At 41.2% G+C, this 27844-nt stretch overlaps 1 protein-coding gene across 5 annotated transcripts in view; it reads left to right on the forward strand.

Moving 5' to 3' along the window:
* Kif13a (kinesin family member 13A) overlaps positions 1-27844 on the forward strand; it is a 160018-nt gene that overhangs the window by 36810 nt on the left and 95364 nt on the right. For all 5 annotated transcript variants that reach the window (XM_048348412.1, XM_048348415.1, XM_048348413.1 and 2 more), the window contains exon 3: positions 19997-20009. In XM_048348412.1, coding sequence (XP_048204369.1) covers positions 19997-20009 — 13 coding nt within the window. The remainder of the gene's footprint in view (positions 1-19996; positions 20010-27844) is intronic.

The following is a 27844-nucleotide window of genomic DNA, read 5'->3' on the forward strand; positions in this document are numbered from 1 at the left end:
TTATTGCAATTCACTGTGCTTACACATGCTAAGTGCTCAACGGGGGCTCACTTCTGCTGCCAGCTATAACTGATTCTTCAATGCCCCATTGCTGCTCTCCACACCCCATACCGTGCTATTTTATACACACAGATTTATTTGATGTTCCTTGGGAAGAGAAAAGTCCCCCTAGAATCTGAAAGAACAGTGAATAATTCTTCCGAAATAGCAATTCACATTAGTACCAGAGTGATCATCTAAGTCTTTTGACTTCAGGATAAACCTGTGAACCCACCAACCAACCATTCAACCACTAACAAATGTCCTAGAAATAGCCCTTGTCAGTGGAGAGCTTTCTGTATTTTGTCCCTTACGGTTTTAGGAATCACACAACAGTACATGTTCCAAGAGTGCCATGTTTCCCCCAGGATAACACTACAGTTATGCATGTATGTGTGCATTGTTAATATTTGGTTGTCTCTCTCTCTTTTTTTTTTTTTTCTTTTTTTTTTTTGCCAGTCCTGGGCCTTGGACTCAGGGCCTGAGCACTGTCCCTGGCTTCTTCCCACTCAAGGCTAGCACTCTGCCACTTGAGCCACAGCGCCGCTTCTGGCCGTTTTCTGTATATGTGGTGCCGGGGAATCGAACCTAGGGCCTCGTGTATCCGAGGCAGGCACTCTTGCCACTAGGCTATATCCCCAGCCCTGTCTCTCTCTTGATTTGGAAATATGCTTAGGTGTCAATCAGTTGAGAAAACTCAGGATTCAGCATCCAGAGAGCTAATGTTCAGGTCTGATTCTGTCTACATTTTAGGCAAGTTACTTAATGCCTTGACTTGAGCCCTTATCTGTAAACAGAAATGTCAGTCTTGGAAGTATTTTAAATTGTCACAAAGCCCAAGTAAAACAGTGCTTGAGAAAGTTGGTTAGAAGAATATCCCAATCTACTGAACCCTGTAGCAGTGGTTGCTCCTAGCACCAAGAGTGACACCTCCCACCACCACACTCATTTCTCCCCAGCCCCACAGTCTGTTGTGGGAACTTACTCAGTTTCCCCTGTCTCCTGGCCCAGGAAAAGTTAGGGCAAGTTTGGCAGATCCAGAGGTAGGAGTCTGATACAAGTGGGGGAATGCCTTCCTCGCAAGGGCAAAGCCCTGAGGTTCAAGCCTCAGTATTGCAAGAAATAAAATTGATTAATTTTTTTTGTTTTTTTTTAGAAAGGTCTGACATATTCAGGTTCTTGTCTGCCTTCCACCCACCCAGTCCTCTTGGCAGTAATGAGCCTGAGGTCAGGCAACTTTAGGAAAAGCAAAAGAACTTCTGATCAGTGTTTTTCCTGATAACACCGTCCATTCCTTTCTTATTATGAAGTCTCCAGGAAGTAAAACTGGTTACTGTCTCTATGGAAATGCATGAATCTGTTATATAAAAAGATGACCTCTTACCTGAGGAATTTGTTTCTGCCTTTATTGTTCACTGCCTGTTTTAGGAAGCTGAGGAATTAGGCATTTGCCAGCTCTCTCCCTTTACATCTTCTTATGGTATTTCACAGTGCCAATGAATGCTCACACTTAATTTGTCTACTTCCCAAGTAATTTGTCTACTTCCCAAGTAAATATTTTGAAAGGTTCAAAATAGATGGTAACTTTATCCAGGGAAGGGGATCTTTTGTTCAGCTTTCTAATTTCCATTGCACATGGCCAGATTTTTGACAGACTGTTACCCATTTTTAATTCCTTTTCTTTGACTTAGGCTCATTGAGGCTTATGTAATTGTTACTCCAACTTCATCCGTCTTTTGGCTATGGGCCCCTTGATTGCTGTGGGTGGCTGTGGGATTAGTGTGAGTGCTAATAAAGGGGCTGTCATGTAGTGTTTCATTTCTGCTAGAGAAGGAGGGCAGAAAGTGTACTTTTAATGTTTACAAAGCAGATAATGATTTAAAAAAAATCAATTACGGGCCAGGCATGGTGGTATATTCTGTAATCACAGACCTCAAGAGGTTGAAGTGGGAGGATCAAGAGTTTGAGGAATAGCCTGTGTTACATAGACCTGTCTCCAATTTAAAAAAAGACAACAATAGTAATCCTTGTGGATACTCTGTTTGTTAGAGAAATTATTTTGAGATACTGTTTGACAAGAGCTGGTCTTGGAATGCTTAAATAACCTAAATATTTATGTTATTGATAGTGTCTGTAATCTTATTTTAGATCAGTCTTCACATTTTCATTGAGTACATTGTTGTTTGTGTTTGATTAGTGTGATTCAGATTACACCAAAGGTGAAGTTTACTTGCTCTGACCTCTATTATGCATTTTTGAAACTATTTTTAAAAGATAATTTTTGGTTTTCATAGGTTGCCCTTTTTTTTTGGCAAGTTTATTGATGAGTTCATTGCTTCAGGAGGATGACCACAGGATTCTATGGTCTTGATGCCTGTGGACTTATTCAGAGCAGCAAAGTACATTTTCTTTCTTTGAGGTATTCTGTTGTTAAGATACTCTGTCACAGAGCAGCAGAGAAGAGGAATTCATACTGCTATTCTCATCTTTTTGTAGTGTACATTATATAGCAGAATGGAATGAATTCTGAATTCCCTGTTCCCTTGGTCCTGAGCAATTGTAACTCCTGTGGCCTTTGGTGGTGGCCCTAGACATAGCTGGTAAACCAATATTCCCAGGTTCTGCAACTATAGACCCATTGTCAACCTTGAGGCCTTTGGATCTGTGTTAATCCTCTCCTGTAATCTATTCTGATTGGTGTGGAAGAATTTCTTTTCAACATTCATCTCAGGTAAGTATTTTGAACATTGGGGCAGACAAGAACCTCTAAAAATATGTCCACACAGACTCCTTGAGCTATGGAAAAGTATCTGATAAGTGAGTGGCCCTTCCTTTGATTCTTCAGCGGGTCCTATGCAAAATGTGATGAGATAAGACTAGTTCACAGTCTTGATTTACTGTTCTGTGCTTACACCAGCCTGAGAAGTAGACACTAAATTTCTGTAGGAGATATTTTGGCTTTGATGTATGGATTGAATATCTCTTATCCGAGATACTTTGGAGCAGAGCATTTCAGTTTTGAAGTTTTTTCTTTTTGCTTCTTGGAATTTGGAATATTTGCATAAACATAGTGAGATACCTTGGCAGTAGGTCCCAAGTGTATAAACACAGAATTTCTGTGTATTTCATACATAAATACCTACACACATAGCCGGGAGGGTAATTTTCTATAATATATTTAATAATTTTGTATGTGACACCAATTTTCATTGGGTGAAATTTTCCAGGTGTGGCATCATGTCAACACTCAGAAAGGTTCAGATTGTGGGACAATTCCATTTTTGAGGTTAGTGATGCTTGGCCTGGGTTGTATTTTTCTGGCAGCCTGTACTTGCATGCTTTTTCACATGGCAGCAGGATTCTAAACTGCCTTTTTTTTCTGTTAAGGTCTCTCCTTCCCAAATCAGTATTCTGAGTGGTCTGAATGCTGTCTGTCTGCCAGACATTGCATTCCAAGTCTTTAGAGTGGGTTCTTCTGTGCTGAGAGCCTCCCACTTTATCCAGCTGTGGCCTGCCTGCAGAGAGGGGCAACTTGTTTATGCCATCACTTCCCCATACCCTCACCATTCCTGTTCCCTCTCCCCTCGTGCCTCTAAGAGAGGTCTCTTACTTTGTCTAGCATACCTTTCAATAGTGGCAGCAGGGGATCAACTGTACTCTGATTAGAATTTTTCTTTTTGGCTGGGGTGTGAGACTCAAGTAATAAAGAGTATTTGCAAGGCCCTGAGTTCAATCCTTGGTACTGCTTCAGTTAAATATTTATTTAGTGGTATTGGGTTTTGTACTCAGGGCCTACACACTGTCCCTGGTCTGTTTTGCTCAAGGCTGGTACTCTACCACTTGAGCCACAGCTCTACGTTTGGCTTTTTGGTGGTTAATTGCCTGGGCTGGCTTCAAACCAGGATCCTCAAATCTCAGTCTTCCTAGTAGCTAGGATTACAGGGATGAACCAATGGTGCCTGATTTATTTTAACTTTTTTGTGTCAGTTTGTTTGAAGTACATTTACAATGTTATACAAAAAGAAACACTTGGATTTGCTCATTGATTCCTCTCTGACATGACTACATTACATCACATTATTGGCAAATCCTTCAGCTCTAACTTCAGAGTATGTCCTGCATGCAACCATTTCTTCTTTCTTGCCAATATCAGGGTTTGAACTCAAGATCTTGTGCTTGCTCATCTGGCTTGCCTGGCTAGCACTCTATCACTTGAGCCAGGCTGTGGCTCCTTGCTGTTTTTGAAGTCTAAGTCTGTTGGTCTTTTCTTCCTGGGATGGCTTTGAACTTCAATCCTCTGGGTCTGTCTCCAGAGGATTACACACAGGACCTACTAGTGCTCACCTGTAACCATTTCTTGCCGCTGTCCCAAACATGTACTTGTCTCTGTCCCTCCGCCTTGGATAGACTTTTCCCAGATATCTGATGAATGGCTCTGAAGCGGTCTATTGATTTATTTTCCTTTTGGAGAATGCTTTGGGGGAGGAGTGAATTTAATTTGGAAGTGGAGCTGTAATTTGAATATAGAAGTAATAAATTTTCTTAGGAGTGTATCCATTTATTTCTGTCTTCTTAGATATTATATCATACCGGGTATAGGGGAGGTCAGCAAGACTAGCTTTGTAGGAATTTGTAGCATTTGCTATTGAGCCAGCTATGTTTTTATTTCCTATCCACCTACAACTTCTAAAAAGGAAAGAGAAATACTTGTGAGATGTAGTAATAACTGTTCAGGGTACATTTCTATTTACATAAGAGAGCTTGCTTCTTAGCAAGCAGCCTCCTTTCAGAAAGTTCTCTTTACTGTGTCTTGGCCTTCATGATCCATTTCTTAGCTCATAATGCTGTCCTTACTCTAACCATCCTCGCTCTGTTGTATTTGTAAGGAGGAGTTGGGTAAAAAAAGAAAATAGAGTCTTCCACCAACACAAGCTTTATTTAAAAGGTTATGCCCTTTGTAGACATTTTATTTTACCTGCCAACTCCTATTACTTGAGTAACTAAGAAATCTGCAGTTTAAAAAGTATTTTTATTTATTAGCCCAAGGAGATAGTCTAGCTTGTAATGAGACTATGAAACACATGAAGTATGTGTAATTTTAGTTGGCAGCATTCAAAGCATTATATGGGCCTATGGCAACTGATTATGGGTCCCAAATGAGAAGTTGTTCAGAAAATACCTCAAAATGCGAGCTGCTCTAACTAATCTAATTACTGTCAGGAAAACATCATAGGTCAAACATAGGTCCCATGGGGACTTGGTATGACTTTTCTAAACATGCTAATAAATATAATTGCTCAGGATATCTTACAGTCATAAAACACATGCATTTGGTTATTCTGAGATTTTTTTAAGTTGTACATAAAATACTTTTAAAGAAAATTCTAGAGTCACATGTTAAAGTAAAAGATTTTCACACTCCTCCATGTGTCAAATAGTGAGTTAAGTCCTACTGAATAGTCTTGAGACTTGGGCCTGACCTAAAAGAGCCTATGTTGTGTAAGTACTGGTTGTGATTTTCCTGGAGTTTCTACGCTAGATGAGTCGCAGCGAGGGTATCTAGTATAATCCTAGTGCAGACACTTGGTAAAAGGTGAATTCCAGGAAGTTGGGAAAGGGTTAAAAGCTATAGGGTGAAGGATTTTTCCTTGCTGCATTTGTGTTGGCCCCTTGTCATTTGTCTAAGTAGTTCATTTGAAAAGCTGAGTCCCACAATGCAGTAATTGCAAGGAGAATTGCCTCTAGTCACCACCACGTAAAGATCCTAGACTACCAACCACCAAAAAGCAAAACAAAAACCACCCAGGATTCTTTTTTTTTTCCAGTCCTGGGCCTCGAACTCAGGGCCTGAGCGGTGTCCCTGGCTTCCTTTTGCTTAAGGCTAGCACTCTGCCACTTGAGCTACAGTAGTGCCACTTCTAGCCGTTTTCTATATATGTGGTGCTAAGGAATCAAACCTAGGGCTTCATGTATACCAGGCAAGCACTCTTGCCACTAGGCCATATTCCCAGCCCCCACCCAGGATTCTTGACTGGCAACATCCAGGCCTTTGGACATGGGGGGGTGGGTGGGGTAGGGGAGGGTGAGCATGTGGTGGAATTTCCTGTTTTAATTATGAAGACTTATTGAATCCCACAGGCATTCTTGACCTGTCTGTCCTTAGTGGATGAATCTTTTATAATTGAAGACTTTTGATTCATTGATTTACTTTTTTAAAATTTGGGTTTGTTTTTTTTTAAAGACTTGAGAATCCTTGCTTGCTTTATCAACTTGTGAAGTGTCCCATATAAAAGTGTGTGAAGCGTGTGCGATTAAAGAATAATGGAAACATGCACACACACCCACCACGCATTCAGCTAAGGAAACATTCTTCTCCACTCTTTGCAGAAGGGGAAGGGCTGGATGGAAAGAGGGCTATCCTGGTTCACCTCACTTCCTCAACTTCTGTTGTCAGCATTCCTTTATGTTTTGTTAAAAAAAAAATAGTTTTACTTTTAACAAAGCATCCCTAAGCAGTTTATGTTTAGTTCTCACCTCTCTTATGCAAGGAACCCTATGTAGAGGAGTTGCATTAAATACATTATTTAGGGACATACCCCTTTCAGCATGAAATTTCAGAGGCATATTCACTTGTGCTGTGCAGAGCTGTCATTCGTAATCTTGCACTTCTGCAAAGTATTGCATTGTAGGCAGTATCGGTTTGTTTTTCTGTTCTCTGGGTTTGCTTTTTCCCTGGATGTTAGAAAGCAGTAGGGACCCCATATTCTCCAAGCTGGTTTGCCATTTGAAGCTCCAAGAAAGTTGACTCCCTTATAGCTAAATCCCTTGAGGCAAGGTTAGGTATTTGCAAATGATTCACTTTCATTAGTGTCAGTACTGGATGTTTTTGTTTCTGGAGACTTTCTAGACTAAGAATGGACTGTTTGGGATTTTCTTCAGCTTGTCACCTAAGTCCCCAAGGTCTGGAAATAAAACCTCTTGTGTCAGAACCCTGCTAGCAGCATGCCTTCTGGGGCTAATTTTTGCTCTGGGTAGATTGGAGCCCTGTGGAGACCCGCAGGTGGCATAACTAGAAGAAGGCTGGTCTTGAGGGCACAGGAAGTCTAGGAGTTTGCGCTCTTCCTGCTCTTGGTTTTCCCAGGGCGTTCTCCTCCCTTCCTCTCCCCACCTTGCTTCTCATCAGTGGTTGGCAGATGTTCTGTTCCATTGTGTCCTCAGAGGGAGTCATGGAAGGGCACACCCACTGTCTCTGTTTAAAATACCACCATGGAAATGACCAAAGCACAAGTAAAAAAGCTCAGCTGTTTGCGTATATTGTCAAATTTAAGAAAAATGTGCCAAGATTTCCCTAATGGGTTACTTGGATTGCTATGGTCCTCTGACATTTTAAAATGTAGGTCTTGGAGTGAGTATGTTTTTCCTTCATAAAGTGGAGATGGTGAGTGCATTTCCCTGCGTGATCTGGGCATTATTGCTCCAGCATTATTTGTTTTAACTTTCCTTGAATGTGCTCCCTTGAACTGGATGTTAATGTTTACCACTTAGGAGGGAAATGGCTTAAAGGTAAAATAAAATTAAATCCATTTATCTACTGCAGCACTTCCCAGAGCCTTTGATCTACTATTATACTCTGTTGAGGATTTAGGTAGGAGCAAGTAAAGGCAAGATTGCAAAACTATTTGATCAGGGGACCCTCCCCCTATCTATCACCGTTGCATACCTTGCTGCAATAATCCTCCTCTGAACATTCTTTAAAAGGCATCATTTATTTGTCTTCCATAGCCCACATTGGATAATTAATGCTCTTGCTGCACTTGCCTAGCAAGTTCTGGGAAGGGATCAAGGCCTCATATTCACTTCACTTTGATTTGAACATTTACTCCAAATAGTATTTTACTTCTGATAGGGTAGGGTGAAGACAGATTGTGAATTGATGAGCAGATCTCAGCTGCTAGAGTATTGGCTACCCTTGGAATTATTTTCCACAAAATTAAGAAAATATTTTTAAAAATTTCCAGATCAAAATCCTCTCCTTCTCCCTCTTCCCTCTCCTTCTCTACCCTCTCTCTACTCCTTCTCTGACCCCTTCTCCCTTCTCCTCTCCCTTTTCTTCTCTGTTTTTTGTTGGAAACAGGATCTCACTGGGTATCCCAGGCTGGCCTTGAACTCACAGTGTGTGTAACACAGGATGGCCTCAAACTGAAGATCCTCAGGCTCCTGAGTGCTGAGATTATAGGCATATGCCACCATGTCACTGGTGGAGGAAGTTCCTGCTCTCCTAGATTTTATATGTGCTGAGTCTATGGTAGAAGATCTGTAGTTAGGTAGGCAAATAATGAAATGAGATGGTTTAACTTGCTGAAAAAGGCTCTGTGAAGAAAATGGAGCAAAGTGACCAAGGAGTGACAGGGCAGAGGGAGTGGGGTGGGGTGGGGGAGACAGTGTATTGGGAAAGGCTCTGCTTATGGAGCAAGTCTTTGGGAAGGCAGTACAGGCAGAGGCAACTTCATGTGCAGAAGCCTGGAGCATGAGGTCCACTCAGTTCATAAGACACAATTGCCCATTGAGGCACAGACTGGGAATTGGTTAGAGCTCCCTGATACTTGTTCCTGTAGGAGCATTGGAGTAATCCAGTGAATAGGTCATGAAACACATCCTCATTAAAAAAAAAAAAAAGGGCTGGGGATATGGCCTAGTGGCAAGAGTGCCTGCCTCGTATACATGAGGCCCTGGGTTCGATTCCCCAGCACCACATATACAGAAAATGGCCAGAAGTGGTGCTGTGGCTCAAGTGGCAGAGTGCTAGCCTTGAGCAAAAAAAGAAGCCAGGGACAGTGCTCAGGCCCTGAGTCCAAGCCCCAGGACTGGCCAAAAAAAAAAAAAAAAAAGGAGTTGGTGGTTAACTAAAATAAAACAATCATTTTTCAGCAGTGGGAAAATAAATGTACCTAGTTATTTATTTTCTCTAATAAGAGGCCGCCCTTCGAATAGGACCTGTCTCAAATGGCCACATGGGATGTCTACTTCCTTTTGGTATGCAGTTCTGAGATTTTCTTTTATCTGTTAGTTTACCCAGTAAACTTTTGTCCTTTCTTGTACACCAAGCATTGATCCAGACCTGACAGGACAAGTGAGAACCAGGATAGTATTATCCATCCTCTATCCATGGGGCCTCCCTAGCTTGGGAGACATGGGTGCCTCTGACCAGGCTGTGGAGAGATTGACAACAATGATGACCAAGCAGGCCTGGTCAGGGCCCTGGTGCAGCTTGCTGCCATGTGGACGAAGAAGGCAATTGTGCAGGATCCTCAGCAAGAGTACAGCAGGGACCATAGGAAATGGACAACTGTGATTGTGAATCATGAAGGGGCCCACGGTTGGTGAGGTGGGGGTGGTGTGGAGTGTGAGGTGGTAGTGGTGGTGGTGGTGTCAAGGGAACAGAGATCCAGGGGGTTGAGGTTGTATTCCTGAGAGGTACAGGTTTTCTGAGTGCTTGGTGGGTGGGTTGAAGCTGGCATTTACCATCTCCTGTGGTAATTAGGAGTTGCTCTGTGGTTTCAAGCTGAGGCAAATGATGGCTAGTGTCTGTGGAGTTACAGGAATATGCTCAAAAGTTCCTCACATAGGTTTTGGTTTTTTGGTGCCAGTCCTGGGGCTTGAACTCAGGGCTTAGGCACTGTCCCTGGGCTTTTGTGTTCTACCACTTGAGCCACGGCTCCATTTTCTGGCCTTAAAAAAAATGCTTGGGCTGGGAATATGGCCTAGTGGTAGAGCGCTTGCCTCATATGCATGAAGCCCTGTTCGATTCCCCAGCACCACATATATAGAAAACGGCCAAAAGTGGCGCTGTGGCTCAAGTGGCAAAAAAAAAAAAAAGAAGAAGCCAGGAACAGTGCTCAGGCCCTGAGCCCAAGGCCCAGGATTGGCCAAAAAAAAGGCTTAATTGGAGAATTTCATAGACTTTATTGCCAGCCTGGCTTCAACCATGATCCTCAGATCTCAACCTCCTGAAAACTAGGATTATGGGCATGAGCCACCAGGTTCTGACATAGGTTTTAATCCCAGCTTTGCCTTGTCTTTAGTTCTGAGAAATGATTTCCACCTTACGTCGGGGCAAGGATTAGTGGATGACTTCAGACATCATTCTGCCATGTGTACAGAATATGCTCAGTGACATTCCTTCTTCTCAGAGACAGTGGAGTGGATGAAGAAAGTGTCCTGGCGTCACAGGAGACACAACCCAGCCTCTGCTGGCCTTGGTGACAGCACCCCTGGGCCCATTTGCAGCTCAGTGAAATTATGGGTTCAGTGTCCATCTGTGGAACTCCCCCTACCTCTGCCATTCCGAAGTGATCTGAGCTATTTCAGGATTGGAATGGTAATGATGGCTTGTTCTAAGTGAGAGTATGTTGGGAGGTACTTTGGGAAGGACAGAACTAAGTTGCTAATGTAGTCCTCCTGTTGTCTGTTTTCTGGTAATAATCAGAGTAAGAGGAGGAAGAGAGCTGTTTAGCTTAATGATTCTTGCCCATGCCTCATAAGAGTTCTCCTTGTCAGTGACTTGCATTTTCCTGTTGCAAACCTCTAAATGTCTTGGCAATTAATGGATTTCTTATGGAGCTTTTCTTTTTCTGAAGAATTCAGTCACAATGGCTTTCTTTGGGTTTGTGCTCTTTGCCTAGTGAGGAAAACATTTGTTTGCTTTTAACCAGGTAAACAGTGCATACAAATACAATTCTTATAAGTGATATGATAGTAACAAATGATTTGGACATAGAACACAGGGTTTGTATTATAACAGGAAGAGGAAAATTTACATTCTACTTTTAAGTCTCAGACTTGCTATGCTGTAAGTTCTGCTCTTGGAAGGCAAGGGAAAAAAGCATCACAAGAGTTCATAAACCTAGGGAAGCTTTCCCTGGGCTCATTCCTTTGTTACCTGTCTATTCTTTCTTATTTGCAGTGCACTTGGGTGTAATTTAAAAAGTGGGTCTGTGGATTCGTTCCCACCTGAGCCAAGCTGTTTCAATTCCTATCTTGATGTTCACAGTGAATTTCTTTTTAAATCATAGACTCTTCAACCTCGAGAATGACATTGCTCACCACAAGTATGGCTTTTGCCATGGACCTGTTATTGGCATGCTCATTTGCAGTTCCCTGGTCTGCATTGGGAATGGAGATGAGAAATGCCATTCTGCCCAGTCAGCATACCTTCTAAAATCTCACTCCTCTAATTGGCATAATTTCCTGACTTGGCGATATGATTCAATGTGACTTTGAAGCTAGACGGTTCTGCACAGATGTTGTGCAGAGTGAATGGGCTGCTGAGTCAGGGGGCCTGTTGGTTCCAGAGCACTCTAGGTGGCAGATCCTGCAGGCTGTCAGAGCCCACCAGCATCTGCCATCAGCAACTGCAGGTGTTTTTGTGGCAGATGGAGAAAGTTTGTAGGCAAAAATAAATGGCTGAAGGTAGGAGGCTTTTGAGCCTGCAATGTTACTCTGATTCCTTAAATGCTTTACACAGGTTCATTCACTTAACACTCTCAACAACTCTTGATGTGACAGGTTACAGGAGTTGAAGCATGGAGAGCTTGGACCATGTCCAAAATTACAATGTGCCTTGAACTCTCGGGCTCAAGTGAGCCTCTTGCCTCAGCCTCCTGAGTAGCTGGGATTATAGGAATATATCACTATGTCTGGTTCATTCTTGACTTTTCATCTGAGAGTTGATGTTCTATGCTGTAGTGTACAGAAAGCTTCCCTGTGTGATACATTCACAAATGTGACACACTGAACAAGGGCTATATTTTCTTTGGTGAATTTTGTATTCATGAACACAGAGTGAATTCTCACTAGGCTCCCTCAGTGGGGAATTGCCCCCATGGTAATCAGGAACAGGAGCTCGTGAAGGGGCCTGGAGAATGCTCCACAGAGACAGCCCTGGCGCCGCCATGTACTTTTACTTACCTGGGTCCTGGGGCTCACGGCTCTGCATTAGCCAGGAGAAACAACTAAGGTGTTGCTTTCCCTGTTCATGTTGGAGGAAGAGGTAGAAAGGCCATTACTGATGGATAGTGGTTATATAAATTAATTTGTGAAGTATTACATTTTGTTTGTATACCCACAACATTGGAAGTAGATGTACAGATCTCATGAACAGCATATTAAATTAATAGTTATTATGGACATATGCATATAGATTCATCTCAAGTTTTCCATTTTATTATAATTTTTTCTTGACCAGTTGATGACATAGAAATGAGCACTTACTCATCCAGAATTTCTACTCAACTTACAGATAGCAGTATTAAAAAAAAACAACCAAGATTTTCAGAAGAGAAAATGTTTACTTTTTAGTGTAAAACAAAGCATATGACAAATCATGCAGTTTAAAAGCTATTTTTAAAAGATAACAGTTGGGGCTGGGGATATGGCCTAGTGGCAAGAGTGCCTGCCTCATATACATGAGGCCCTGGGTTCGATTCCCCAGCACCACATATACAGAAAATGGCCAGAAGTGGCGCTGTGGCTCAAGTGGCAGAGTGCTAGAACTTGAGCAAAAAGAAGCCAGGAACAGTGCTCAGGCCCTGAGTCCAAGCCCCAGGACTGGCAAAATAAATAAATAAATAAATAAATAAATAAATAAATAAATAAAAATAAATAAAAGATAACAGTTATTTTCGCCCACAGTAACAGGTATTTGATGAAGTTTGCTTTCTAGACTAGACTAGAAAGTAGCCTTGAACTCTGCTTCAGGAAACATCTTTGGCAGAATGTTTTCTTTTCCTTTTTTTAATTCCAACCAGTCAGGGACTGGTGCTTTCTTAGGTTTGGGGAAAGGAAGAATTGTGAGATCTCACCCATTTAATAAGGTGTGAGAGTGGCCATTACCTGTGCAGATTTCCTGTGTTCTCTGGGACCTGGTAACAGCGTGTGATCTAGAACCCACGCTCATCCAGTCACCTTCCATGGAAGGGTACGAACCCTTCATTCCCTTTGCATTGCATCTTCCCAAGCTCTGCCCAGTGTTCATCTCCTCCCTGAGATGAAAACTGGAATGAAACAGATGCTGGCAGTGCTTTGTCCTTATCTGACTCAGAGTATTAAACATTGCTCTTGAATCTGAAGTTGTGGCAGAGCAGGGTTTCAAAGTGTGGTTGTGTTGTTGAAGTAGTGCATTGAATATGCAGTGGGATTAATAACCTATATTAGCACATTCCAGCCTCTGAAAAGTATTGTCATAACGTGTCCCATAGGGAAGTGGGTTTAGTGAGTTTCTCAGTTTAATTACTTCAGAAGGTTTTTAGGGTTTGACTCTTGTTAAAAGTCCATTGAACTTCTACTCTATATGATATACAGATATATATGCATATATATGTATATAAATACACACATATAGAAGAAATCATTGTTTTTTATTTTCTTTTTTATTAATTAATTTTATTGATAAGGTGTTGTGCAAAAGGGGTACAGTTACATAATAAGGTAGTGAGTACATTTCTTGTGATATCTGTTACATCCTCATTTTTCTTTCCCTTCCCTAGTTCAGGTAGGCATATGTACAATATCCAGTGTGCCAAAATCATATACAGTAACCACGTAGGGTACACCAAAGGAAATTCACGTAGAACATTAAACGTAATGACAACAATAGAATCCTCCTGTGTCCTTCTCTTGGAGTTGTTTTTGCTTATCCTCATCTTATATAAGCATGTGTACATAGCTGTTGAGCTATTGTGATCCACTGATAGGTCTATCCTAGACCTTTTTATGTTTGTTTAGTAGTTGTTTGGTTTTAGATACATAATGTAAAGTCGCTGACCCAAACATGTGGAAATACCATTTGAAAAGAAGTTTGTTATTTTGCAGACCTGGTCTCTACTATTCTCCTACTATTCTCCCGCCACCCCTCCTCCTCTCCCGCCCCCTCCCCCCCCCCTCCCCCGCCCAGCAGTCACATATCAAGGAGACCATGCCCCTTTGTTCTCTGTGTTCTAGGCTTGTCTCTCTCAACATTATTTGTTCAAGTTCTTACCATTTCCCTGTGAATACCAATATTTTATCATTTCTAATTGCTATGTAGTATTCCATTGTGTACAGGTACCACATTTTTTTGATCCATTCATCTGTAGTGGGGCATCTGGGTTGTTTCCATATTTTGGCTATTGTGAATTGTGCAGCAATAAACATGGATGTGCAGATGTCTTTATGATATCCTGAGACCTGTTGTTCAGGATAGATGCCTAGGAGTAGTATGGCTGGTAGTCTATGTTGAGTTTTTTGAGGAACCTCCATACTGTTCTCCAAAGTGGTTGTACTAGTTTGCACTCCCACCAACAGTGGAAAAAGACTCCTCTTTCCCCTCATCCCCTCCAGCATTTGTTGTTGGCTGAGTTCAGAGTACAGGCCATTCTAACTGGAGTGAGGTGGTATCTCAGGGTTGTTTTTATTTGCATTTCTTTACTGCCAGGGATGTTGAACATTTCCTCATATGTTTCTTTGCCATTTTTATCTCTTCTCTTGTGAAGGCTCTCTTTAGCTCCTTTGCCCATTTAATAGTTGGTTTACTGGGTTTGGAGAGGGTGAAATCATTGTTTTTAAATAAACAAGTCACCAGAGATAGTCTGTTTGTGGGCAATCTCTAAATCTGTTTTTTTATTTTGTTTTGTTTTTGTGCTGGTACCAGGACTCTTAATAGCTGGTGCTCAATCACTTGAAACAAACCTCTAGTCCAGCAATTTGCTGGTTAATTGGAGATGGAGATTAGTAGACTTTTCTTCCCAGGCCATCTTTGAACCATGACTCTCTAGATCTCAGCCTCTTGGCATAGCTAGAATTACAAGTATGAGCCATTGGCACCTGGCTCTGAAGTTATTATACCAGTGCATCTTGTGCATTCTGCATGCTACACACCTGCTTTACCCCTGAGCCACACCTACAGCTCCCCTGAAATCTTGATCATTGTACAGTATAGACTGTCTTGCCCCCAGAATGTGAGATGGTGCTAGTGACTCAAGTCAATCCTTGTATTTGGGTTATGTTTAATTCATTTAGGCAAAGCATTATTTCTGAGTTCTTGTAACATTCTGAATCCCTCATAAGAAGGTGAGATTAAGGCCTGGGATTATGAAAACAGCATGTGGCCATGGGGGTAGGGCAGTCTATTTTCCAGAGGTTTAAAATTTAAAGATACAGGAAATTCAAACAAAACAAAATGACTGGAGGCTTACCCATGTCTATGTTAGTCAGCCAGCGCTAAAGTGTTTCGTTGCCCAAAGCAGTCATGCAATGATGAAGACCCAGGTGTTCTCACAATTAATGAAGAATTAACACAGTTGAGTATCGAACTGGGTCTTGAAGAATGGCAGAAGGGGTCAGGTGAAGTGGGAAGAGAGAAGGAGACAGAGGTCAGTTGCATTAGTTCCATGGTAAAGACCCAGTTGAAGAGATCAGCCTGCTGAGAGCCATTCACAAGTCCAGCTCAAAAGGAACACAAAGGGGGGCTGGGGATATAGCCTAGTGGCAAGAGTGCCTGCCTCGGATACACGAGGCCCTAGGTTCGATTCCCCAGCACCACATATACAGAAAACGGCCAGAAGCGGCGCTGTGGCTCAAGTGGCAGAGTTCTAGCCTTGAGCGGGAAGAAGCCAGGGACAGTGCTTAGGCCCTGAGTCCAAGGCCCAGAACTGGCCAAAAAAAAAAAAAAAAAAAAGGAACACAAAGGGGATAGTTGTGCAGGACCAGCACAGAAGCAGAGCAAAGAAGTGATTTGTGGTTAAAGTTTGAGCCATCCTGGTAGGAAGTCCCAGATGATGATGTGGCTGATGCTCAGCTCTTTGTGATTGGCTGAGCTTGTTGCATTTCGTGTGTGTAGAAGCCCAGAGTATTCGTACTACCTCAGCTCCATGGCCTTCCATTAGGTCTTTTGTTTGTTTGTTTGCTTGTTTTTGCCAGTCCTGGGGCTTGGACTCAGGGTCTGAGCACTGTCCCTGGCTTCTTTTTGCTCAAGGCTAGCACTCTACCACTTGAGCCACAGCACCACCTCTGGTTTCTTCTGTTTATGTGGTGCTAAGGAACAGAACCCTGGGCTTTGTGCATGCTAGGCAAGCACTCTACCGCTAAGCCACATTGCCAGCCCCCATTCAGTCATTTTTATAGTCTGTCTACATGCATGGGTGAAATCTCCAGTATCACATAACTTACCGCGTGTATTTATAGTGTTGGTAGTATTCCCATTAGACAGTGTTTTTTCTTCACTGCTCCCAGTGAATCGTATTCAGCCCCTGGAGATTTAGATCATAAATTATGGTTCTGAGTTAGAATGCCAGAGCTGTCCATCACTGAAGGACATAGGAAAAGTTTATTGATGAATAAAGTGCTCTATGCTGTGCTAGATGACTTTTTCTACTATAGCAAGGATCTCTGTTCTAAATGAAATGAGTAAGTTTGGGATGCAGCAAATGAGCATGGTGGCTTTTTTTCCCCTGCGGCCCAGGCTCCATTCATTCTTAGCAAGCAGCCCTTTAGTCAAACCACAAAAGGGAGCTGAATTATATTGGTCGGAAGAAATGCACTGTTGAAGTACTTAAGCAGTTGGGATGGGATTTGTTTTCTAACAACAAATAAACACACACATACCTTCTTGGAATGACAGAGAAGAAAAGGGTAATTTTATTTGGGCCAGCTAAGAAGGTAAAATGGACCTTTTGGCTACATACCAAGACTGTTCTTGTTTGCCAGGGATGAGCAGTGTGTGGCCACAGTCTGAAGCATTCCTATGAGAACTCTGGATAGCTCTTGGCTCTCTGGATTCTCTCTAGCCCGTTCCATCTTCACAGATGTACTTGTTCCGACACAGCCAAGCTGGGAAGCCTAACAGCCAGCTGCTGTATGTGTGAGGTCCACATACTCCACTTCAGTCGGCTGCAGGTGAAAAATATCGAGAAAAATCTTGTGCCTGTATCGAATATGTACAGATTTTTTTCCCTGTCATTATTCCTCAAACAACAATACTACATACCAACTGCCTACAAAGCATTTAGTTGATTTAGGTAATCTAGAGATGACTTGTCAGTATTCAGGAGGATGTACATGGTTGTATGCAAATACGATGCCATTTTATATAAGATACTTGAGTATCCATGAATTTTGATATTAATCCTCATATCCAGGGGCAACTATATATTATTATAACTTGGTGCATGTTATTTCCTATGATCTTCTTCATGTAACTTTATTGTCCTGTCTTTTCCTTTGTGAGGCAAAGCAGTGATTCAAATGGCTTTTGAAAAATAAAGCAAGCCAAATAAGAGAAGGTTTAGTTCAAAGTGTGTCACATAAAATTTTTATTGTTGCTCTACCTGCTTGGTACAGAGCCTTCCAGAGCCCCGTTCCACTCAAGGCAAGTTTCTTGGCAGAAATCCCAAGCTGTGCTATGGAGTGGAAGTTCACAGCTTTCTTAGAAGTAAAGCGACTCATGCATTTTTTATCATGATAGCTATAAATGTTTGTCTTACATTGATGGGTAGACACACACGTATGTTGGGACTTGCCTGATAAGAGCTACACATTCCGGTTATTCCAGAAAGAAACCTGAAAACAAAAATCACATCTCCTGTGCCCATCTGAGGTAATTCTGTAGCAGAAATGCTTCTTTGCTCCCAGCTAAGTCATGGAATTCCAAGACAGTGAAGTTTCAGGTTTGTCAGAGGAGGAACTTCATGGTTTTTTGCTTGCATTCAGAAGTCTAGAAATTTCACACCTGACTGTGGTATCCATGGGCATTCTTCCCCTGCTTCTGAGCTCTTGTTTTTATTCAGGGTTCCTCAAATCTCTGTGAGGATTGATGAACTGAATGATGGAGGGTCTGTTGCTTATAGATTTTGATTTCCAGGGCTTCTGTTCTAGAGAGTCTTTAATTTGTCCCTCCCATCCTTCCTATCATGAATTTGTAGTGGTGGGTATTGAACCCAAAACCTTACACCTGATAGGGAAGTGCTTTACAATTTGAGCCATCCCACCCCTTTTGTTTTTATTTATTTATTTATTTGTTTGTTTGTTTTTTTTGTCGAGTCCAGGGGCTTGGACTCAGGGCCTGAGCACTGTTCCTGGCTTCTTTTTGCTCAAGGCCACTTGAGCCACAGCGCCACTTCTGGCCATTTTCTGTATATGTGGTGCTAGGGAATTGAACCCAGGGCCTCATGTATATGAGGCAAGCACTCTTGCCACTAGGCCATATCCCCAGCCCATGTTTTTATTTATTTTTGAGACAGGGTCCCATACTGTCTTTTGTCCAGAGTGGCCTCAAACTTGTGTTCCTTTTGCTTCTACCTATCAAATAGTTGGTGTTAAATTACAGGCATGTACCACCAGAAAATCTTTTTAAATCTCAATGACTCTGCTCCTAATAAAGAAGAGTTAAATTGGGGGGGGGTGGATTTTCATTTCTCATTCACAATAATTTTACAGTTTATGAGTTAATGATATCAAAGTTTGATCAAGAATAACTTTATATTGGGGCTGGGGATATAGCCTAGTGGCAAGAGTGCCTGCCTCGGATACACGAGGCCCTAGGTTCGATTCCCCAGCACCACATATACAGAAAACGGCCAGAAGCGGCGCTGTGGCTCAAGTGGCAGAGTGCTAGCCTTGAGCGGGAAGAAGCCAGGGACAGTGCTCAGGCCCTGAGTCCAAGGCCCAGGACTGGCCAAAAAAAAAAAAAAAGAATAACTTTATCAAGAAGGCCAGGAACTGTCATAGGAAAGGTAAGAACCAAATTCAGGGCCTTAATTTTATATATGAGGAAATAATTTACAAAGCAAATCAATTTAGTATTTTGTTACTTTGAAACATTTTTCCTTTTCAGGGTTTTCTTCAGATGTAATTTTCAGCTACTTGGGAGTTATTAACATTTGGAATGAACATTGTAAAAAGTGCATGTGTGGTTGGTGACTGGGGAAGGATGCAATTTCTTTTAAATGACACTCAAGGTTGAAATAGATGAAAATATTATGCAGGATAGGAACTTCCAGCCTTCAGGCTGTGTAAGGCTGTGAAATTATTTGGTGCATGATGAGACAGACATGTATGATTTTCACATCCTTCTTGTTGGCCGCCCATGGCCATCTGCCTGTATTGATAATACTGTATCACCCTCAAATGATGTTTTAAATGGCTCTTGGCAGAGAAAAAAAGTTCCCTAACTGAACTATGTATGAATGTACACATGAAAATCGTGTGGGGGGGGTGGGGGTGTGTGTGGTGTGTGTGTTTGTCAGTAGGGGCTTGAACTCAGTGCCTGGGCACTGTCCCTGAGCTTTTTTGCTCAAATCTGGTGCTCTACCACTTGTGCCAAAGCTCCACTTCTAGCTTTTTGATGATTAATAAGAATCTCACGGACTTTGCTGCTTGAACTGTCTTCCAACCATGATTCTTAGATCTCAGCTTCCTGAGCACCTAGGATTACAGGTGTGAGTCACCGCTGTCCAGCTAACCATGATCTCTAAATGAGGAAAAACTCTAATATAGCTATTCAAATATATGTGTTTTCCCAAGGAGTGATATAGGTATATTTCAATACAAATGTAAGGACAATTTAAATGTGAAAATTGATGTAAATATATTTGCTGATATGCAATAATGATTGTAACATTTCTTTGTTTTTCCATCGCCATTTCTTAGAACCACTAAAAATATCTGTGAGGGAATATCTCATTCTAGTATACCAGGATAGAGGAAAATCATTGAGCGTGTACTCCATTTATGAGCAGATTAAAGAGTTTATCTCTTCAGGCAGGAAAGTGTTTGGTTTGTCTTATGTTAAGTCCTGATACCAAAGTTCTGAATTTACCTGTTTTTTCCTCTTTCTTTCTCTCTCTCTCATTGCTCTTACTGGATGTGGCTGCTGCGTTGACAACCTTCTGTACTTGCTGCTGAAATTCTTCTTTGCATCATTAAGGAAACCTCCCAAGGTAAGTACTGTCCTCATGGATACCAGACGTTTACTGGCTTAGCATACAGAAACCTAGGGCTTTAACTCATGGCAGTAACCTGTGTATAACATCTGTCTTCTTAGCAAGGAAAAATAGTGTTCTAATTTAAAGCCTAAGAGAAAACAATTCTTGTTGGTAATCATATCAAGCCAGAATGTCAGTCTACATTTACTAAGATGCACTGTTCCTTAGACAGTAAGGTCCGGTGATTATTTCCATTTTGTTGACTATGCGAAAAGGTTCATTAAGATGATGAAATATGTTCTTATTTATAGATTGATTGAAGGGTGGAACTGGGAGAGTATAGTATGACCACCCTCAAAAGTAGAAAAACAGCAAATTAGTACAACCACTTTGGAGAACAATATGGAGGTTTCTCAAAAAGCTCAATATAGACCTACCCTATGACCCAGCCATACCACTCCTAGGCATCTATCCTAAACAGCAAACCCCAAGATATCAAAAAGACATTTGTACTTCCATGTTTATCGCGGCACAATTCACAATAGTCAAAATATGGAAACAACCCAGATGCCCCTCCACAGATGAATGGATCCAAAAAATATGGTACTTATACACAATGGAATACTACATAGCAATTAAGAATGGTAAAATATTGTTATTCGCAGGGAAATGGTCAGAACTTGAACAAATAATGTTGAGAGAGACAAGCCTAGAACACAGAAAACAAAGGGGCATGATCTCCCTGATATATGACTGTTAAGAAAGGGAGACGGAGAGACAGTAGAGACCAAGTCTGTGAAACCAAAAACTGCTTGTCAAATAGTATTCCCCACAGGACTGGGGCAGAGACCCAACAGTATGTAACTAAAACCAAACAATTACTCAACATATAAAGGTCAAAAATTGACCTCTCAGGGGAGTACAATAGCTCAAAAGCTAGGTATGTACGTTCATATAAGACTACCATCGACATATGGTCTAATATTGACATTACATTTAAAGCCCAGGCGAACTTTCTTGGGCGTGGCCACCTGGCTACTGTATATGTTCTTGATACATTGTATATTGTATATATGTCTACCTGACCTAGAGAAGAGATAGAAAAACAGGACGTAAGATATCACAAGAAATGTACACACTGCCCTACTATGTAACTGTACCCTTTTTGCACAACACCTTGTCAAAAAATTTGTGTTCAATTAATAAACAAATAAATTTTTAAAAAAAGTAGAAAAACAGAAAGGGACTTAGAATGAGAACTGGGGAAACTGTGATAATTGCTTGGACAAGCTACCTTTTCCTGTACCCTGATAAGAAGAGTTCATATCTTTGGAAAGATTTTACAACATGTTTAAATAGATATCTAGACTTCCCCAATCTGGGTGCTCTATCAGAGGTGACCTTTGATTAGCATATTTTAACAGTACAAGCCCAACGGTACAAGCAAGAGAGTAGATAGGAATTGGAATGAGAAGTATGGAATGTAGACAATCAGCCCTGAATAAATACTGGTAGATTTTTTTGTAAAACCAGTGAGTACTTTATTGAGTATGAGAGGGAACTTAGCACTAAATATAACAAGAAACTTGATGCCTTCTGGCCAGTGATACTGATGATTGTAGGCAGTGGTCATGGTGTGGGATTAGAACAAGTTCTAAACACATGTGCATGTAGTCAAAATCTAGGACATAGTGGGTAAGGACAGAAAGTCCAGAACAGACCAGGCTTTCTTTTTTCTAAGTTATAAAGAAATATCCAAATTAGCTGTTGGATTATGGAAACCAAGTAAAATGCTACTTCAACCTTTGAAGGCATTGTAGGTATTATCTTTTTTCTTTTTTCTTTTTTTAAGTAAGTCATGGGACTTGAACTCAGGGCCTGGGTGCTGTCCCTGACCCTTCTTCTGCTCAGGGCTAATGCTCTACTACTTCGAGTCACAGGGCCACCTCCAATTTTCTAGTGGTTAAAAGAGATAAGAGTCTCATAGATTTTGCTGTCTCAGCTGGCTTTGAACCCTGAACCTCAGATCTCAGCCTCTTGAGTAGCTAGGATTACAGATGTGAGTCATTGGTGCCTGGCATGGGTATTATCTTTACCACTAAGAATTTCATCTTCAGGGAAGTGGCACTGTGGCTCAAAGTGGTAGAGCACTAGCCTTGAGCAAGGGATCTCAGGGACAATCCCTGGGCCCTGAGTTCAAACCCTATGATCAACAAAGAAGAGAATTTCAGCTTCAGCATAGAAGACATGCATTGAACAAATAATAGGAGGCCTATTAAGAAAGTGAAAATATGTAATACTACAGACATATAAGCTATAGCAGATTTCCTAGACAAATCTTTAGGAAATTCTCACTTAGTAATTGTTAATGTGGATGTAACAATATGAAATTGCAGCCTAGAAAATCCAAGAACATTTTGGTTACTTTCTAGTCTGTTTATGTAGCCTGGTTGTTTGACACCTTAGTTTTTTCTAGGTTCCTGAGAAGTACATGAATGTTTTAAAATGAAATCAATGATGAAGCCCCACATTGAATGTAATTTTAATAATTATACAAGAATGAAAATTTTACTGGTCTTAGCTGTACACACATACAGTCCCAGTTACTCTAGTATTACATGAACCAGGAATTCAGAACCACATGGGCAGTATACTAAGTAACCAACTAAATATGAAGAAATAAATGAATATACACATTTATTTAAAACAATGATTTTTGCACAAATAATCAAATGCATTGGAGAAGACAGGATGATTGGATTTCACAAATAGTGATTCCATTCAATAGACAACTGTTTTGTAATCACACCTGGTCCTAGTGTTTTAATTGGAGGGCCAGTAGAGAATACATGAATATAAAATCAATTGTGTTAAGAACTACAGAGACTAGACTCAGAGTAAAAATGGTAGATCACAGTTCCATCTTAAAAGCGTTCTCAGCCCATCTAATAGCCTTGTCCAGATCAAATATGCTTTGACTGCTATACCTGGAGGAGCCCCTTTAGTAGGAAATAAAATGGCAAATGGTGTGGTATTACCAACTGAGAAGGAAGAAAGCGGTCTGTATGGTGACTGAAGAGAATGGAAGTAATTACTAAGCATGTCAGTTTGGTGTATAATGTCAGGGCCCACATTACAGAGTACTTGTGGCCCAGACCTGGGGAATGTGCTCTGCAATACCATCCTGTTTACCTAATACCCTCCTTAGCTGGTAGGTTCTGTGATGCAAAAATATGCCCAGTCAGGCAGCCAGAGGCTGAGCCAGAGAAAACTCACTACTCTGAATCCATTCTTAAGAAGTACCCAACGCTGGTGTCAGTGGGTTATACCTGTCATCCTAGCTGCTCAGGAGGCTGAGGTCTGAGTATTGTGGTTCAGAGCCAGCCTGAGCCTGAAATCCTGTGAGATTCTTATCTCCATTTGACCATCCAAAAAACCAGAAGTGGAGATGTGGTTCAAGTGTTAGAGCACCAGCCATTAGTGTAAAAGCTAAGGGACAATGCCCAGCCCTGAGCCCCAGTATTGGCATTAAAAGAAGCCCAATGTTCCTGTCCCCTTCTTTCCATGTCACTCTGGCCTGACCCTAAGGGGAAAGCACCCTCTAAAAACATTAGAGACCTTCTCATCATCTTATGTCATTAATTTGTCATTTTCCAAAGAACATTTATTTATGGACACCATCTATGTTAGGTTAATTGTTGAAACTGTGTCTACTTATGTGATGATGGAAAAATAATGACCACTAAGCTATAGTACTCATTATTTCTGTGGTGGATAAGGATTCGTTAGAATTTATTTTTGAAATGTTCTAAGGTAGGAGAACCAATAAGAAGAGGAAGCGGAGGCTTACAAAGCAGGAGAGGAGTAAGTAGACTGATGGGGCTAGCAGCCCAGGACTCTCTCTCATCTTGCCGGGGGCAATGGAAGGAGGTAGAAAAGCTAGTAAAAATAAAAAAAGAGAGCCCAGGTATTCAAAATGCTGTTGCTGTGTGGTATGGTTGATGATCTTGACACTTGTTCTCTCCAAATTGAGTGTTTGCTCTTTAAAAAAATTGTTCCTTCTGTTTTGCATGAGGGCAAAGAGAAGATGAGGATAATCTGATTAACTTCGAAATGTTAAATTTAACATTTTTATATGGCATTAGAAGTGTATCATGGCATGTCTTTGGATTTTTTTCCCTCTTTGCTGTCAGATTTTTTTTCTTTCTGTCAGTCTTGGAGCTTGGAATCAGGGCCTCAGCACTGTCCCTGGCTTCTTTTTGCTCAAGGCTAGCACTCTACCACTTGAGCCATAGCACCACCTCTGGCTTTTCTGTATATGTGGTGCTGAGGAATCGAACCCAGGGCTTCATGCATACGAGGCAAGCACTCTACCACTAGGCCATATTCCCAGCCCAAGTGTCAGATTTTATAAAGTTGTATTCCTGAGTGGAGAAACATTTATCTCAGCCAGATAAATAGCCTTTAATACTTTCACCAGTGGCATATTAGGCAATTTTACAGGAACATGCTCTGTTTCCCTTAAGAGCAATAAGCTTTTGAACAAACATTGAGATACCTACTTTGTACCTCTCCTGTAATTTATAAAAAGAATAAAGAGCTTTTGTCAGTAATTGTCTGGATGTAGTAGATATGTCCTATTTTCTCAGTGTGACTGTGGTTGAATCCAAGCCTTCCATGTTAGAGATACTATAAATATTGACACAGGGGGAAGGTTGATGGTTAGTGAGCACCTTCTGATAAGATTTGGATTTTGGTTGGCAGCTGCACAGAAGGAGAAGAGAAGTTAGTCAATTTGTTAGGCTTTGTGGAGCCTAATAATAAACTCTGTGTGTGTGTGTGTGTGTGTGTGTGTGTGTATGTGTGTGTATGTGTGTGTGTGTGTATCTGAGTGATCATTTTCTTTAGGACCATATCTTGTTTTTTTGTACTAATACTGGGGCTTGAATCCAGGGTCTTAGGTGCTGTCCCTTAGCCTTTTTTTTTCTTTTCTCATAGCTGGCACTCGACCTCTTGAGCCACACCTCTACTTTCAGCTTTTTGCTGGTTAATTGGAATAATAGCCATTCATATTTGTCTGCTCAGGCTGGTTTTGAACCATGATCTTCAGATCTCAGCCTCCTGGATAGGAATACAGTCATGAGCCACTGACACTCAGTTGTAGATGCCAGATTTCTAAGACTTATTAATTCAAGGGTAAAAATAAGTCACTATTTGGGGTTAAATACAATATGTTATTAAATTTTTCATCTTCTTTTACTTTTTAAGGTGTCTATGAAAATATTCTTTCAATCAGACAGTTCTACCTCAGAGAAAACACCTGGATGGGCACCAAATGTCTTTTCATCATTTGTCCATAGTTTTTTGCTTGTTTCCTTCCCAGTTAAATGCAGCTGCCCTGCCGCCCACCCTTTACACTTCTGCCCTTGTGCTTAGTCCAGGAGTGCTGCAGTTGCATGAACTTAACTGTGACTGGAATTTCCCTAAAATTTGTTTTTACTTATGCACTCAAGTCATTAACTAGAGAAACATTAAGTGCAATTCTTTTTGCAAAATGTATCATGTGATAATTCAGGCAAGGCTCAAGAGATGATTAAAGTAGGGGTTTCTGCTCTTCTCTAGAATTCAGTGTGATGAGCATGGTTAAATATGTATAGTCTCCTATAAGCAATAGAACAGCCCTTAGTGACTGCCGAGGAAAAAGACTTGTAGCTCAACGTGGAGCTTCAGGAAGGCCTTTAAGGGTATGTAGGGTTTCCAAGGTCAGAAATTTAGAGTTTTACACCCAAGATATATGTAAGAAACAGGAACAAGAAAGTAATGGATGAGTTAGGAAGTAATGAGGACTGGGGACGGATGCAGCTTAATAGTGGCACCCTTGCCTAAGGATCTACCACATCACCAAGATAAAAACGAAAGTATTAAGTTACACACCCTCCTAAAAGTGTAAGATGCATCTAAAGATAAATCATGTATTAAAAGATGAGAAAGCCCAGTGCTGGTGGCTCACTCCTGTAATCTACTTAGGAACATAAGACCTAAAGGATCTCAATTAGAAGCCAGCCCAGACAGAAGACTCTGCAAGTCTTTATCTCCAGTTAACCAGCAAAAAGCCAGGCTGGAAGTATGTCTCAAGTGGTAGAGCATCAGCTATGATCAAGAAAGCTGAGCCATAGAACTCAGAACTGAACTTGAAGTTCAAGCCCTGGTATCAGGGAAAAAAAGGAAAAGCTAAGAAAGCAAGGACTTGTGCAGTGGCTCGCTCCTGTAATCCTAGTTAACTAAGAAGCAGAGATCTATTGGTAGAATCAGAGTTCAAGGCCAGCAGGAGCAGTGTTAGGGAGGCACCCCTGCTCAAACTATACTGAGAAGTGGTGGCAAATGCCTGTCATCTCAGCTTTTTTTTAAAATTAAATTTTATTGATAAGGTGATGTACAGAGAGGGTATAGTTACATAATAAGGTAGTGAGTACATTTCTTGTCATATTTGTTACATCTCAGCTTTGCAGAAGGTATAAGTAGAAGAATCTTGACCAAATCTGACCACCATATCTGAAAAATAAAGCAACAGGAGCTGGGGACATGGCTCAAGTGGTAGAACACCTTCCTAGCCCTGAGTTCAAAACCCACTCTTACCAGGAGGAAAACAAAAGAGCTGAGAAAGTAGGAAGCTTATATTGGATTTGGGTGTTAAGACCCTAATTTGGGGGGATATACAGACCATTTAGGATTTCTGTGTAGAAAAATTACATGATCCAAAGTTTGCCTGTATAAAACTCACCTGACTAAAGGGTAGTTGGTGAACAGACAAATAGGTAGATAAGAATCTAGATTCATTCTACAGTAACTGCTTTGTGTCTCATCTGCTTATGCTAAATGACCCAGCAGTAACAACCTGAAATGTTCAGTGGCTTGAGACAACAAAGGTTTATTTCTCTAACTTTACATGTCAGCCAAGGTTGGTTTGGTTCTGTACCATGTGACCTTAATCTAGGCATGAGTCTGAAGGAACAAGCCCTGTTTGGCATTTGCTTATGATAAAACTACTGCTCTTGGCTGACACTCATTGCTTTGTTCACATTTAATTGGACAAAGCAAATATACATAGATAAATTGGCCAAAGCAAGTCATATGTCCAGGCAAGCTATCAGTAGGGTTAGGAATATTTTTCCTATTCTGGGTACTGCAAGTCATGTGGCAATAGGTATAGATACAAAATAAGGAGGGCGGGTCATGATATAGTCTTCCACATTTCCTTCACCTAAATCACATTTTAAAACATTTCTCTACTTATTTTTTAAACAATATAAATTTTAAACCATACATTTTTATAAACAATAACAAAAGAAAACCAGAAGAAAACACCAACCCTCTTCACAATCAGCACTGTATATATCTCAAAATTTCTGCAGACTCTGTCTTTCTCCCCTTTCCTTCTTCTAGCTTCCTTCAGAGCCATTTGTCTCCACTGGTCACTATAAGCCTGTGGATGTTTATAGATGCAGCCAGTAAGGTATCAGGTTGCTTGGGTTATAAGGCCTCAAGAGGAAAGATCTCCATCTCCCTCGTCTTGGCATTCATCCATTTTGCTACCAAGAGCAATGAAACAACAATGAAAACTTTCCCATAGGCCTGAGTCATCTTGAGCAGAGTGAATGTTCCCTTAACCCCTTTCTAATGTGCAGTTTGCAACCTCTGGGCTACCTCAAGTCCCTCAGATTCTGGAGCCTTGAAGTCAGCCTGGCTACTGCCTCTCTCTGATTGGACAGATGCACCGAGCAGGTGTGATCTGTCAGGGAGAGGTCTATCAGAGTAAAGCAGGCATATGAAGTAAGCTTTTGAGCTGGATG

Source organism: Perognathus longimembris, chromosome 6 (assembly GCF_023159225.1).
Source record: "Perognathus longimembris pacificus isolate PPM17 chromosome 6, ASM2315922v1, whole genome shotgun sequence".
NCBI lineage: Eukaryota > Metazoa > Chordata > Mammalia > Rodentia > Heteromyidae > Perognathus > Perognathus longimembris.